At 44.1% G+C, this 16819-nt stretch overlaps 1 protein-coding gene across 2 annotated transcripts in view; it reads right to left on the bottom strand.

The window, feature by feature from the left end:
- RPTOR (regulatory associated protein of MTOR complex 1) overlaps positions 1-16819 on the bottom strand; it is a 171744-nt gene that overhangs the window by 17482 nt on the left and 137443 nt on the right. For both annotated transcript variants that reach the window (XM_072112476.1, XM_072112477.1), the window contains exons 8-14: positions 12497-12597; positions 8924-9068; positions 6895-6970; positions 6708-6809; positions 966-1049; positions 357-467; positions 146-220 (exon numbers count right to left, since the gene is read on the bottom strand). In XM_072112476.1, coding sequence (XP_071968577.1) covers positions 146-220; positions 357-467; positions 966-1049; positions 6708-6809; positions 6895-6970; positions 8924-9068; positions 12497-12597 — 694 coding nt within the window. The remainder of the gene's footprint in view (positions 1-145; positions 221-356; positions 468-965; positions 1050-6707; positions 6810-6894; positions 6971-8923; positions 9069-12496; positions 12598-16819) is intronic.

The following is a 16819-nucleotide window of genomic DNA, read 5'->3' as shown; positions in this document are numbered from 1 at the left end:
CCAGGCCCGGGGACCACTGTGGGTATCAGGAGCGATGGCGGGCATGGGAGCAGAATTTTTCTATATTCTTTGAAAACCCCTTTAAGAAATCCAGGTTTAACTCAAACTTCTGCAAATGATACAATGCGGAGCGTGTTCTGCTTACCGGCATATAGGGGTCCGCCAAAACGGAGAGGAAATACTTGTGTCCGTTATCTTTCACCAGGTCAGCCTGGCAAGACTAGGGTTAATAGCGGAAAGAAAGTTGTGTTATAAGAGTGTTCACACCATAGCAAAAAAGTTTTGGCGCCCCCCCCCCCCCCCCCCCATGTGACGTCTGTGCCCAGTGAGCCCTCGCGTCCGCCCCTATTACTTACGCTGTCCACCGCCAGGATTTTGGCCCAGATGAACACGAGCAGCGGCCGCAGCTCCCGCGCCGAGCTCTGCAGGAGTTTCAGCACGTAGGGGAAGATCCCCACCGACAGGGCCTGGAAGAGAAGACAATGGATCCAAGCATCATTACCAGTGTCCAAGCCTCCGCCAATGGTTCATATTGGGTTATTCCCTTGTCCGTAAAAAGGACACCTGCATGCTCAGACGTGCCAAGTGTGCATGTGGATGGCAGAGTTGGACTGAACAGATCTGCGTGAAGTGAATGTTGAGGAAGTGGTGATAGGTATTTGGATTTTGGGAGTGTCTATTTTTAGCTCCACGACTCCCCACTATCCCAGGGGAATGCGTCACATACATAGGAGGATGGATAACAGAAGCGACGCTGCGTCACACGCCAGAAAGTGACCGGAACATTAACATGAAGATTCCTGCCTCATTATACATTACAGGAGATACGTTATAGAAGTCAACCATAGGGGGCGCTGGTAGGCTCTTACATTAGCCGAGGTCACTGGTCTCTCTGTCATGTGTGCGGCCTGTACCCCATAGCCGAAGTACATTTGCCTCCCCCAGTACTACAGCAAATCACTCACCAGGCTCACTGCCCACGGACCCAGGTCCAAGAACCTTCCCAGCAGGTCCAGAGCTCGGAGGCGATGGACTTGACTCAGTAAAACCTAGAGAACAAACCAATATTAACAAACATCATCATGGATCTTATAGCAGCTCTATTCTTGTACATAGGCGGCAGTATTATAGCAGTTATATTCCTGTACATAGGGGGCAGTATTATAGTAGTTATATTCTTGTACATAGGGGGCAGTATTATAGTAGTTATATTCCTGTACATAGGGGGCAGTATTATAGTAGTTATATTCTTGTACATAGGGGGCAGTATTATAGTAGTTATATTCCTGTACATAGGGGGCAGTATTATAGTAGTTATATTCCTGTACATAGGGGCAGTATTATAGTAGTTATATTCTTGTACATAGGGGCAGTATTATAGTAGTTATATTCTTGTACATAGGAGTAGTAGTATAGTAGTTATATTCCTGTACATAGGGGCAGTATTATAGTAGTTATATACTTATACATAGGGGGCAGTATTATAGTAGTTATATTCCGGTACATAGGGGGCAGTATTATAGTAGTTATATTCTGGTACATAGGGGGCAGTATTATAGTAGTTATATTCTTGTACATAGGGGACAGTATTATAGTAGTTATATTCTTGTACATAGGGGGCAGTATTATAGTAGTTATATTCTTGTACATAGGGGGCAGTATTATAGTAGTTATATTCTTGTACATAGGGGGCAGTATTATAGTAGTTATATTCTTGTACATAGGGGGCAGTATTATAGTAGTTATATTCTTGTACATAGGGGCAGTATTATAGTAGTTATATTCTTGTACATAGGGGGCAGTATTATAGTAGTTATATTCTTGTACATAGGGGGCAGTATTATAGTAGTTATATTCTTGTACATAGGGGCAGTATTATAGTAGTTATATTCTTGTACATAGGGGGCAGTATTATAGTAGTTATATTCTTGTACATAGGGGACAGTATTATAGTAGTTATATTCTTGTACATAGGGGGCAGTATTATAGTAGTTATATTCTTGTACATAGGGGGCAGTATTATAGTAGTTATATTCTTGTACATAGGGGGCAGTATTATAGTAGTTATATTCCTGTACATAGGGGGCAGTATTATAGCAGTTATATTCCTGTACATAGGGGGCAGTATTATAGTAGTTATATTCCTGTACATAGGGGGCAGTATTATAGTAGTTATATTCTTGTACATAGGGGGCAGTATTATAGTAGTTATATTCCTGTACATAGGGGGCAGTATTATAGTAGTTATATTCTTGTACATAGGGGGCAGTATTATAGTAGTTATATTCTTGAATATAGGAGGCAGTATTATAGTAGTTATATTCTTGTACATAGGGGGCAGTATTATAGTAGTTATATTCTTGTACATAGGGGGCGGCATTATAGTAGTTATATTCCTGTACATAGGGGGCAGTATTATAGTAGTTATATTCCTGTACATAGGGGGCAGTATTATAGTAGTTATATTCTTGTACATAGGGGGCAGTATTATAGTAGTTATATTCTTGTACATAGGGGCAGTAATATAGTAGTTATATTCCTGTACATAGGGGGGAGTATTATAGTAGTTATATTCTTGTACATAGGGGGCAGTATTATAGTAGTTATATTCTTGTACATAGGGGGCAGTATTATAGTAGTTATATTCCTGTACATAGGGGGCAGTATTATAGTAGTTATATTCCTGTACATAGGGGGCAGTATTATAGTAGTTATATTCTTGTACCTAGGGGGGCAGTATTATAGTAGTTATATTCCTGTACCTAGGGGGCAGTATTATAGTAGTTATATTCTTGTACCTAGGGGGCAGTATTATAGTAGTTATATTCTTGTACCTAGGGGGCAGTATTATAGTAGTTATATTCCTGTCCATAGGGGGAGTATTATAGTAGTTATATTCTTGTACATAGGGGCAGTAATATAGTAGTTATATTCCTGTACATAGGGGGAGTATTATAGTAGTTATATTCTTGTACATAGGGGCAGTAATATAGTAGTTATATTCCTGTACATAGGGGGAGTATTATAGTAGTTATATTCTTGTACATAGGGGGCAGTATTATAGTAGTTATATTCTTGTACATAGGGGGCAGTATTATAGTAGTTATATTCCTATACATAGGGGGCAGTATTATAGTAGTTATATTCTTGTACATAGGGGGCAGTATTATAGTAGTTATATTCTTGTACATAGGGGCAGTATTATAGTAGTTATATTCTTGTACATAGGGGGCAGTATTATAGTAGTTATATTCTTGTACCTAGGGGGCAGTATTATAGTAGTTATATTCCTGTACATAGGGGGAGTATTATAGTAGTTATATTCTTGTACATAGGGGCAGTAATATAGTAGTTATATTCCTGTACATAGGGGGGAGTATTATAGTAGTTATATTCTTGTACATAGGGGGCAGTATTATAGTAGTTATATTCTTGTACATAGGGGGCAGTATTATAGTAGTTATATTCCTGTACATAGGGGGCAGTATTATAGTAGTTATATTCCTGTACATAGGGGGCAGTATTATAGTAGTTATATTCTTGTACCTAGGGGGGCAGTATTATAGTAGTTATATTCCTGTACCTAGGGGGCAGTATTATAGTAGTTATATTCTTGTACATAGGGGGCAGTATTATAGTAGTTATATTCTTGTACCTAGGGGGCAGTATTATAGTAGTTATATTCCTGTCCATAGGGGGAGTATTATAGTAGTTATATTCTTGTACATAGGGGCAGTAATATAGTAGTTATATTCCTGTACATAGGGGGAGTATTATAGTAGTTATATTCTTGTACATAGGGGCAGTAATATAGTAGTTATATTCCTGTACATAGGGGGAGTATTATAGTAGTTATATTCTTGTACATAGGGGGCAGTATTATAGTAGTTATATTCTTGTACATAGGGGGCAGTATTATAGTAGTTATATTCCTATGCATAGGGGGCAGTATTATAGTAGTTATATTCTTGTACATAGGGGGCAGTATTATAGTAGTTATATTCTTGTACATAGGGGCAGTATTATAGTAGTTATATTCTTGTACATAGGGGGCAGTATTATAGTAGTTATATTCTTGTACCTAGGGGGCAGTATTATAGTAGTTATATTCCTGTACATAGGGGGAGTATTATAGTAGTTATATTCTTGTACATAGGGGCAGTAATATAGTAGTTATATTCCTGTACATAGGGGAGTATTATAGTAGTTATATTCTTGTACATAGGGGTCAGTATTATAGTAGTTATATACCTGTACATAGGGGAGTATTATAGTAGTTATATTCTTGTACATAGGGGGCAGTATTATAGTAGTTATATACCTGTACATAGGGGGCAGTATTATAGTAGTTATATTCTTGTACATAGGGGGCAGTAATATAGTAGTTATATACCTGTACATAGGGGGCAGTATTATAGTAGTTATATTCTTGTACATAGGGGCAGTAATATAGTAGTTATATTCCTGTACATAGGGGAGTATTATAGTAGTTATATTCTTGTACATAGGGGGCAGTATTATAGTAGTTATATACCTGTACATAGGGGAGTATTATAGTAGTTATATTCTTGAACATAGGGGGCAGTATTATAGTAGTTATATACCTGTACATAGGGGGCAGTATTATAGTAGTTATATTCTTGTACATAGGGGGCAGTATTATAGTAGTTATATTCTTGTACATAGGAGGCAGTATTATAGTAGTTATATTCTTGTACATAGGAGGCAGTATTATAGTAGTTATATTCTTGTACATAGGGGGCAGTATCATAGTAGTTATATTCTTGTACATAGGGGGCAGTATCATAGTAGTTATATTCTTGTACATAGGGGGCAGTATTATAGTAGTTATATTCTTGTACATAGGGGGCAGTATTATAGTAGTTATATTCTTGTACATAGGGGGCAGTATTATAGTAGTTATATTCTTGTACATAGGGGGCAGTATTATAGTAGTTATATTCCTGTACATAGGGGGCAGTATTATAGTAGTTATATTCCTGTACATAGGGGGCAGTATTATAGTAGTTATATTCTTGTACCTAGGGGGGCAGTATTATAGTAGTTATATTCCTGTACATAGGGGGCAGTATTATAGTAGTTATATTCCTGTACATAGGGGGCAGTATTATAGTAGTTATATTCCTGTACATAGGGGGCAGTATTATAGTAGTTATATTCTTGTACATAGGGGGCAGTATTATAGTAGTTATATTCTTGTACCTAGGGGGCAGTATTATAGTAGTTATATTCCTGTACATAGGGGGAGTATTATAGTAGTTATATTCTTGTACCTAGGGGGCAGTATTATAGTAGTTATATTCCTGTACATAGGGGGAGTATTATAGTAGTTATATTCTTGTACATAGGGGCAGTAATATAGTAGTTATATTCCTGTACATAGGGGAGTATTATAGTAGTTATATTCCTGTACATAGGGGGCAGTATTATAGTAGTTATATTCCTGTACATAGGGGCAGTAATATAGTAGTTATATTCTTGTACATAGGGAGCAGTATTATAGTAGTTATATTCTTGTACATAGGGGGCAGTATTATAGTAGTTATATACCTGTACATAGGGGGCAGTATTATAGTAGTTGTATTCTTGTACATAGGGGGCAGTATTATAGTAGTTATATTCTTGTACATAGGAGGCAGTATTATAGTAGTTATATTCTTGTACATAGGAGGCAGTATTATAGTAGTTATATTCTTGTACATAGGGGGCAGTATCATAGTAGTTATATTCTTGTACATAGGGGGCAGTATTATAGTAGTTATATTCTTGTACATAGGGGGCAGTATTATAGTAGATATATTCCTGTACATAGGGGGCAGTATTGTAGTAGTTATATTCTAGTACATATAGGAGGAGTGCCTGCCTATAATGACACAACTAGGAATAGTTATAGAGATGTACTGAGGGCCCGGAGGATTTGCACTACAGATTCTTATCTTCTAGGAAAGGATTGGAGCAGAAGACGTGGCTGCACATTCTCAGGAGACTCTGGAATTGCAGATGAGCCCATGTCCGAGAAAGCACGGAGCGTCTTCATTACAAAGACTTACAGCAACTGCTGGTAATTTATGAGGCTGCAGCAGCTGGGGAAGGAGGAGAACATTGTGTAAGGAGGGAGATGGGTGCGCGCTGTGCCAGGAGACAGAGGGTGGCACTTGTGTATTAGCACCCGCCATGTTCCCTGCAGACGTCATGACTGATGGGACTAGGACTGGAGTATTATGGAGATTGATAGTTGTGCAGAAGAAGCGTCAGCAGGCCAGGCCTGGGATGATCCATCTCCTCTGTAAACATGGAAAGACATGGAACCAGCGTGTCCCCTGCAGACGTGTGACCTAGATCTTCCCGGGTTATGCGGTTCTGTTCCTCCAGAATCCCAGGACAGTGGCTGCTCCATTCTCCGTCTTGCTGGTGGGTTCCAGCTGTCGGACCACTACATGGTCTGTAGATACAGGCGCCATCTGGCCGTTATCACCGTTTACCAGAAATGGCGCTGCCTATCTGGTAGTGGCTGTATCCGGTACTGCAGCTAGGTGTTACCAAAGTGAATGATACCAAGATATATACACTGCTGGTGTCAGATTCTGAAAGGGTCGGAGATCTGCAGTGGTTTTAGGATGTAGAAGCCACTAATAGTCACCATTTAGTTATTATGGAATTGCTAGTTAAGCGCTGAGGTTCCTCACCTGCAGGACAATGGGCAACTGCTCCGGAGGATTCCTGTTCTCCACCCCCATAGTGAGCCACACCTGAAAAGCAGTCAGCTGGTCCGCGAAGAACAGGCTGTGCTGTAAGGGGAGAGTGGACCATGATGTGGGTCAGTACCGGGGTACACATTAAGGGGCCCACTTTCACCCTGTATGTATCACTTACCCGGAATGCAGTGCCCTCCTCGATGATGGTGGGTAACTGGGAAAGACATATGTCCACGGCGAGATCCCAGGCCTGCCTACAACCGGGAGAATCAGGACAAGGTCAGGACTGTAGTAACCCCTTCTGTATAGCACCGGATCTATAACATGGCGCCGGCCCACAATGCTACAATGGTTGTTCACTATTCTTCATGAAGGATTATCAGCAGCAGGTATGACCTTACAATACTGCAGGTAATGTCCCTGGAGATCTGTGTAATCATATCTGTGTCCTCACACTGCTGTGCTCTCTGCCGCTAGTGTTATGTATTGTCCCTGGAGAGATGTGTAATCATATCTTTGTGTCCTCACACTGCTGTGCTCCCTGCCGCCAGTGTTATGTACTGTGTAATCAGACCTCCATGTATGTTGTAAGTAGCAGCAAGATTTGTATATATGGATTTATATTCCAGGATTGGAGGAGCTTTAAGTGCACAGCTTGCATGTCCTCACACTGCTGTGCTCTGTGCAGCCAGTGTATCGTATTATCCCTAGTGACATGTATAACCATATCTATGATGTAGTAGCAGCAGGACTGTAAAATAAGGCAACATTCGGCATGCCGGAGAGAAGGCGGTAGGAACGTTGCTCACCCATCCCCATAGGAAAAAGCAGCGCACAACAGCAGTGTGAACAAGGGCTGAGGAGTTATATTTTAAGATTGTCACTTCTCCAAGTGCAGTGAGTGCGTATCCTAACACTGCTGTGTTCTTTGCAGTCGGTGTTAATTATATTCCCCAGAAAGTTGTGTATTCATATCTCGGTGTACGCTGTAGTAGCAGCCGCACTGTAAAATAAGGATTTTTATTCCAGGATTGTGGCTTCACCAACTGCACTGGGGGTGTGTCCTCACACTGCTGTGCTCTTAGGTCTCTGAAATAAGCTGCTGAGCTGTTCCTCCACTTTGCTCTAAATGAAAGCTGCAGTCAGGTTCTGCTTGCATACCAAACAACATTTGTGTTGCAAATAAACGTGCAGAGAATTAAAGGAACAGCAGTGTGAGGACACACGGAGTAGCTGCAATCCTGGGAGAGAAATCCATTTTTCCAAATCGCCTACAAATCTACAGACAACCCTGCAGAGATGTGTAATCATAACACTGTGTATGTAGTTAGTAGCAGCAGGACTGTGATATATATGAATTCCAGGAATGAAGCTTCTAGGGGCGTGTCCTCACACTGCTGTGCTCTGAACAATGAAGAGCCTTTGAAAGCAAGGGGTTAATAACTCGTCTTCCCGGAAGCTGCACTGGTTCATAACCATAAAGATTATGGATCGATACGGCCGACGATGAAGAACTTTCCTTAGGCCGCATATTACCATTCGAAGTTTGATCCATCTTACGTCCTTCCTGGGTTTGGAATAGGTGAATATATAGTGTCCGTCTATATGCAGGGGGATATATATGTATATATATATGTATACTAACAAGAAAGCTGGGTGACAACAGTAGATAAAACAAGGAAAGTGACGCTGAAATCCTCTGTGCTGCTGTGAGTCTATTCCATGGAGTGTAACCCGGCTCTGCTACATCCACCTATTACATAACTCTGTGCATTGATCCCCTATAAGAAGCTTTGTCCTAATCTCGCAGTTAAAGGGACACGCGCTCAGCTTTTATAACTAAAGTGACCCAATCCATGAAGGGCCGGGCAGCGGGACCTGCCGTACGATGGGCTCAGCTATGTAGGTCGCTGTGTGCGCTCCGGCACGTCAAGGTCGCGGCGCTGAGCTCCGGAAGGCAGTGAGTGACAGCGGATTGGGTTTCTCTTGCCAAGATTAAAGGTAAATCTCCTTTTAAGACTTCTAAGAAAAAATGATCAAAAATCAATGGAGCCGCGTCCAACTGATGGTAATCTCCAGCCACCGGAAGAGGATATTCTCCCCGGACACATCCCCGGAACATTACAGATCATCCTCCTGATCATGATACCGCAGCACACACAGCTCTGCTATGTAGGATAGGCCAGGGGAGGTGTATAGGGACTTACCACATGGCGTGCATGAAGGTAGGGGGCAGCCGGGGGCTGCTTACTGGTGTACAGTTATAGGACCTCATTATCCGCTCTGCCAACAGAAAGTTGCGGAACAAACTGGCAACAAGGAGATCCTGCCGGAATAACTTCTGAAACAGATCTGGGGGGAAGAGAACACAATACATTATTAATCTAATGTACTCACCAGCAGAATAGTGAGTGCAGCTCTGGAGTATAATACAGGATGTAACTCAGGATCAGTACAGGATAAGTAATGTCATGTATGTACACAGTGACTGCACCAGCAGCAGAATAGTGAGTGCAGCTCTGGAGTATAATACAGGATGTAACTCAGGATCAGTACAGGAGAAGTAATGTCATGTATGTACACAGTGACTGCACCAGCAGCAGAATAGTGAGTGCAGCTCTGGGGTATAATACAAGATGTTACTCAGGATTAGTACAGGATAAGTAATGTCATGTATGTACACAGTGACTGCACCAGCAGCAGAATAGTGAGTGCAGCTCTGGAGTATAATACAGGATGTAACTCAGGATTAGTACAGGATAAGTAATGTCATGTATGTACACAGTGACTGCACCAGCAGCAGAATAGTGAGTGCAGCTCTGGAGTATAATACAGGATGTAACTCAGGATCAGTACAGGATAAGTAATGTCATGTATGTACACAGTGACTGCACCAGCAGCAGAATAGTGAGTGCAGCTCTGGAGTATAATACAGGATGTAACTCAGGATCAGTACAGGATAAGTAATGTCACGTATGTACACAGTGACTGCACCAGCAGCAGAATAGTGAGTGCAGCTCTGGAGTATAATACAGGATGTAACTCAGGTTCAGTACAGGATAAGTAATGTCATGTATGTACACAGTGACTGCACCAGCAGCAGAATAGTGAGTGCAGCTCTGGAGTATAATACAGGATGTAACTCAGGATCAGTACAGGATAAGTAATGTCATGTATGTACACAGTGACTGCACCAGCAGCAGAATAGTGAGTGCAGCTCTGGGGTATAATACAGGATGTAACTCAGGATCAGTACAGGAGAAGTAATGTCATGTATGTACACAGTGACTGCACCAGCAGCAGAATAGTGAGTGCAGGTCTGGGGTATGTACGCAGTGACTGCCCCAGCAGCAGAATAGTGAGTGCAGCTCTGGAGTATAATAGAGGATGTAACTCAGGATCAGTACAGGATAAGTAATGTCATGTATGTACACAGTGACTGCACCAGCAGCAGAATAGTGAGTGCAGGTCTGGGGTATGTACGCAGTGACTGCACCAGCAGCAGAATAGTGAGTGCAGCTCTGGAGTATAATACAGGATGTAACTCAGGATCAGTACAGGATAAGTAATGTCATGTATGTACACAGTGACACCACCAGTAGAATAGTGAGTGCAGCTCTGGAGTATAATACAGGATGTAACTCAGGATCAGTACAGGATAAGTAATGTCATGTATGTACACAGTGACTGCACCAGCAGCAGAATAGTGAGTGCAGCTCTGGGGTATAATACAGGATGTAACTCAGGATCAGTACAGGATAAGTAATGTCATGTATGTACACAGTGACTGCACCAGCAGCAGAATAGTGAGTGCAGCTCTGGGGTATGTACGCAGTGACTGCACCAGCAGCAGAATAGTGAGTGCAGCTCTGGAGTATAATACAGGATGTAACTCAGGATCAGTACAGGATAAGTAATGTCATGTATGTACACAGTGACACCACCAGTAGAATAGTGAGTGCAGCTCTGGAGTATAATACAGGATGTAACTCAGGATCAGTACAGGATAAGTAATGTCATGTATGTACACAGTGACTGCACCAGCAGCAGAATAGTGAGTGCAGCTCTGGAGTATAATACAGGATATAACTCAGGTTCAGTACAGGATAAGTAATGTCATGTATATACATAGTGACTGCACCAGCAGCAGAATAGTGAGTGCAGCTCTGGGGTATAATACAGGATGTAACTCAGGATCAGTACAGGATAAGTAATGTCATGTATGTACACAGTGACTGCACCAGCAGCAGAAAAGTGAGTGCAGCTCTGGAGTATAATACAGGATGTAACTCAGGATCAGTACAGGATAAGTAATGTCATGTATGTACACAGTGACTGCACCAGCAGCAGAATAGTGAGTGCAGCTCTGGAGTATAATACAGGATGTAACTCAGGATCAGTACAGGATAAGTAATGTCATGTATGTACACAGTGACTGCACCAGCAGCAGAATAGTGAGTGCAGCTCTGGAGTATAATACAGGATGTAACTCAGGATCAGTACAGGATAAGTAATGTCATGTATGTACACTGACTGCCCCAGCAGCAGAATAGTGAGTGCAGCTCTGGAGTATAATACAGGATGTAACTCAGGATCAGTACAGGATAAGTAATGTCATGTATGTCCAGTGACTGCACCAGCAGCAGAATAGTGAGTGCAGCTCTGGGGTATAATACAGGATGTAACTCAGGATCAGTACAGGATAAGTAATGTCATGTATGTACACAGTGACTGCACCAGCAGCAGAATAGTGAGTGCAGCTCTGGGGTATAATACAGGATGTAACTCAGGATCAGTACAGGATAAGTAATGTCATGTATGTACACAGTGACTGCACCAGCAGCAGAATAGTGAGTGCAGCTCTGGGGTATAATACAGGATGTAACTCAGGATCAGTACAGGATAAGTAATGTCATGTATGTACACAGTGACTACACCAGCACCAGAATAGTGAGTGCAGCTCTGGAGTATAATACAAGATGTAACTCAGGATCAGTACAGGATAAGTAATGTCATGTATGTACACAGTGACTGCACCAGCAGCAGAATAGTGAGTGCAGCTCTGGAGTATAATACAGGATGTAACTCAGGATCAGTACAGGATAAGTAATGTCATGTATGTACACAGTGACTACACCAGCAGCAGAATAGTGAGTGCAGCTCTGGAGTATAATACAGGATGTAACTCAGGATCAGTACAGGATAAGTAATGTCATGTATGTACACAGTGACTGCACCAGCAGAATAGTGAGTGCAGCTCTGGAGTATTATACAGGATGTAACTCAGGATCAGTACAGGATAAGTAATGTCATGTATGTACACAGTGACTGCACCAGCAGAATAGTGAGTGCAGCTCTGGGGTATAATACAGGATGTAACTCAGGATCAGTACAGGATAAGTAATGTCATGTATGTACACAGTGACTGCACCAGCAGCAGAATAGTGAGTGCAGCTCTGGGGTATGTACGCAGTGATATTAGGTTATTAGTCATATCACTTGATGTAAGAGACTATTTTGAGGAGTCTATAAATTACTGGGAGAGGATTAATGAGCAGAGGTTTATGGAGATGGGAACGTTCCCTGTCCCCTTCTCCCAGATTAGAAGCACAATTTGCCCGGTGACGCCTGTGACATGATCCTGGAGCGGAGCGAGGGGTGAGCGGCTGGGATGGGATTTGGGAGATAAGCCCGGGTGCCCTTGACCGCAGCCACATGTTACAGTGTGATATCCGGGGGAGCACACGTCAGCAGGATGACGGCTGCGGCTGCTGTCCTACCTCGTGGCAGCACGTTCCATGCTATCGTGTCAGTAATTGCTGTGAAGATCCAGTTGAGCTCCCCGAGGGGCGTCCTCCTGTCATTCAGACGGCCGGGAATCCTGCACAAGTCAAGCATGAGATGTAAGACAAGGCAAGAAGAAAAAAATCATCATGTAGTAATCTCCCTGAACAATCACAGACAGTCACCCATCATCTGTGTCCCCGCTGCATCGCATAATCACAGCAGCACAGAGTATTTCAGAAAATCAATCTACGGCTCATTAGGGACACAGCAGGAAATCAGTACTGTCAATTAAAATATTTTAAAGGTCAATTAAAAGTCGATTGTGTCCATCATAAAATGATTTAGAAAAGCCACAGCAGCACAGAGGACTTCAGCAGACAAGGAAAATCAAATACACTTCCGAATGTTTTATAATGATGTCATTTTTATATCATACTGTCAAGTGAATGGCTACAGCGCCGCTGTTGGCTGCAGGTTATGTGCGGTATTGCAGCTGAAAAACCACAAAACAATTGCGCAAAATGTGACCCTGGTGGCACGTTTTTTTTTTGGTAGAACATATCCTTGGTTTTCTAATGCCGGACAACAGCTCAAAAATCCAGGAAAACCTCTTTAAAATACATCAGTTAAAACACATATATAAAGGAATCTCTATGCAGTTAGCGTCCACGCTCCCCCTAGTGGTGACTGTAGACAGCCGAAATTTAATCATTTAACCACCACTGCGGAAAATCCAAGCATCCATTTCTATAGGTCATTAACAGAACTAATAATATTGGTAGTTTTTAGGACTTTATAGTTCTAGCAGCCAAAGTAAGGTTGGAAATTCTTTAATGTTCCCCCCCACCGAAACAAATTTCATTTGCCATTTATAGTTCCGGTATAAGGAGAAGACTACAGATTCAGTACAGCAATTTAAAGGGGCTGTCTGAAGAAGAAACCCCTTTAACTCTTCTTCTTTTGTATCCCAGATCATGTACGGACCCAGAAATGTGCCCACTGTCGGGAATAGTCTATGGGGGCTCCGGGGAGCCCGTGCCGTAACCCCTGTGTGTTGCCTGCATTGCGCATGGCTGGATGCATCAGTAATTTCATGTTCTCTTGCGCTCGCAGAATAAACCCGATAACATCTGGACGGCGCTGGAACATTCGGCACCTCTGCCATATGTGTTCGTTAATCTCATCATTATGTTTGGCTGGCGGCGGCCTGTAGGGGGCAGTAGGTCGCTATCTCACATCATCTCTATAACATGTAGTAGTCATTGCTGCCGTATGATCTACTCGCATTCCAAACGCAATGAAGCTGGATTTCCACGTGCGTCCTGTGTGACGTCCATTCTGTAATATTCTCATGACGCGTATCTGCGCGCGTGTCAGTCATCACTGCCGTCCTGCCATTCTATTCACACAGCAGGATAAGGAATAACGAGAGGGGGGAAAGGCCAGCCGCCGTCTGCGTTCAGGCTTCCACTTAAAAAACGGATGAACTGCGGATCCGATTTTTTACTCATCGATTTCAATTAACTTTCACTGGTATCCGTTATTATCCATCTTCCGTTAGACCTTCCGTTACTTGAGCAGATAGTTGGAATACCAAAAAAACAAAACAAAAGTAAGACGCAAACTGACACTAACAGAAAGTAATGTGTCCGTTTTTTTAAAAAAATGGTTCCATTAAAAATGTTACAACTGTTTAAATTACAATATGTTTTTTAAAAAAATGAAAATGCAAAATGGAAGCCGAACCGCAGATGGGGACAGGTCCTAACACGAAATTCCTAGTGCAAAAATCGATAACAGGGCCCCCCTGTTTATAGGGACTGGACGGATGACACCATTTACGCCCCCTATAGCAGCATCCTTGCCGGCACATGACGCGGTGAGAGCACACAGAGCCCTGGATAATACCTGACATCCTCTCATCCCCGATGACTGGGCCGTCGCTGCTCTTGTCCTCGCGCTGATCGTCCTAATGGGCCTCGCTTTACGGATAAATTGACTAATCTGGTCGCATTAGCCTTTTGACTGCGATGTGTGAATGTGAAGTAGACTTGTGCGTTTCCCACGTCATCTCGAACTTCCCTGACTATTACTCTGCCGGTGCCCCACGTGGTTACACCCTGGGGCGTGCCGATTATTACTATTTACCTATGAGGCCGCTTGTTCCACCAGCATTACTTGTATATTCTCCTTCTGAGCAGTGGGCAGCCGCCTTTCCATCTGAAGAGGTTAAGAGTCGGCTCCGGAGCAATTTCCCCCAACGCTTTTGCTTCCTAATTGCAAAACAAACTGCGCCGCCGCTTTAAAAGTCATCCGAAATGGTGAATTACGGCTCCCCGGGTGTCCAGGCAGCGGCGCGGGGACGCAGATGGAGTGCCACTCTGTTAATTGATATTTGTAGGACGCGTCGGGGGGAAAAAATGTTGGATATTTAAGAAGGGCGAGGGAGGGGAGGGGGGATATTCCAGAGCAGCATGCAATGTTTTCCGGCAGATTGCGGGGATCCGGCGTACGCTCCCGCCACTCATTCGCCAGCGCCGCTGCAAAGATTTATTAACCCACAGCATGGTGACGGGAACACGCTGAACTATTGGACTCGGAGATGCATTAACTCTCAGGTGAAAGCCGCAATGTGATGAACGTCGCCCGCCTACGTGTAACGACGGCACAGAGTTTAACCCCTTTACAACACAGACACATCTGCATCCGGGGCTCTAATCACAAAGGTTTTAAAAAAGAAGAGCAGCGGCAAAAGAATTTAGGACAGGGATTATGGCCGGGACAGATGTTCTCTTTAAGGTCGTCCTTCTGGCTGGCAGATCCTGACTGATGGGCGCCGCCTGTGTCTTCCGGACTCTCCGGTCTCTCGTAACAATGGCGCGTGCAGAGAACGACAGGTGGAATAATGCAGCTGCTGACATAAGACGTGCAGGGACGCGGGCTGCGCCGGGGAGATAACCCAAATAAATAGACGGCCGATGTTCAGTAAATGTCAGGGCAGGATATCAGCGCAGCTTGTGCTGAACAACAAAGGCTTGTACACAATCTCACTAATCTCACAAGGTGCAGGGATAAGGATAGATGTGCCGAGTGTGAACACGCGTCTGCACGAGAACATCCGTTTTATAGGGACTTTATTTCAGATTGGTGTAAGAGACTGCACACATTAATAACACCAGAGGGAGAGAGCGCGAGCAAGGGAGGAGACGACCTTGAGAGCGAGAAAGCAAACTAACAAGCAGAGAACAAGCGAGCGCGGCAGGGACCGAGAGAGAGAGAGCAAGCGCGGCAGGGACCGAGAGAGAGAGAGAGCGAGCGCGGCAGGGACCGAGAGAGAGAGAGAGCGAGCGCGGCAGGGACCGAGAGAGAGAGAGAGCGAGCGCGGCAGGGACCGAGAGAGAGAGAGAGCGAGCGCGGCAGGGACCGAGAGAGAGAGAGAGCGAGCGCGGCAGGGACCGAGAGAGAGAGAGAGCGAGCGCGGCAGGGACCGAGAGAGAGAGAGAGCGAGCGCGGCAGGGACCGAGAGAGAGAGAGAGCGAGCGCGGCAGGGACCGAGAGAGAGAGAGAGCGAGCGCGGCAGGGACCGAGAGAGAGAGAGCGAGCGCGGCAGGGACCAAGAGAGAGAGAGAGCGAGCAAGGCAGGGACCAAGAGAGAGAGAGCGAGCGCGGCAGGGACCGAGAGAGAGAGAGCGAGCAAGGCAGGGACCAAGAGAGAGAGAGCGAGCAAGGCAGGGACCGAGAGAGAGAGAGCGAGCAAGGCAGGGACCGAGAGAGAGAGAGCGAGCAAGGCAGGGACCGAGAGAGAGAGAGCGAGCACGCAAGGCAGGGACTGAGAGAGCGGGAGAGAGCAAGCGCAAGGCAGGGACCGAGAGAGAGAGCAAGCGCAAGGCAGGGACCGAGAGAGAGAGTGAGCAAGGCAGGGAGCGAGAGAGAGAGCGAGCAAGGCAGGGAGCGAGAGAGAGAGTGAGCAAGGCAGGGAGCGAGAGAGAGAGCGAGCAAGGCAGAAACCTAGAGAGAGCGAGCGCGCAAGGCAGGGACCGAGAAAGAGGGAGAGAGCAAGCGCAAGGCAGGGATCAAGAGAGAGGGAGAGAGCAAGATGGGTCAAGTGATAACGACCTAGAGAGTGCCTGGAACAGAGACCGCAAGACAGAAACCAGGAAAACTCAGAAAAGAGACAGAGCGAAAGCAACAGAAAAATAGAGACAAGAGACCAAACAAGACAAGAGGGAAAAAAAGAGATCTTGTATGAGTGAGACTGACATAGTAATAAAGTAAAAGAAATCAAATGAGAGCGAGCAAAGGAGAATAAAAGAGAG

The sequence above is a fragment of the Engystomops pustulosus genome, chromosome 6, assembly GCF_040894005.1.
Source record: "Engystomops pustulosus chromosome 6, aEngPut4.maternal, whole genome shotgun sequence".
Lineage (NCBI taxonomy): Eukaryota > Metazoa > Chordata > Amphibia > Anura > Leptodactylidae > Engystomops > Engystomops pustulosus.
This window is presented reverse-complemented; position numbering and strand designations above follow the sequence as displayed.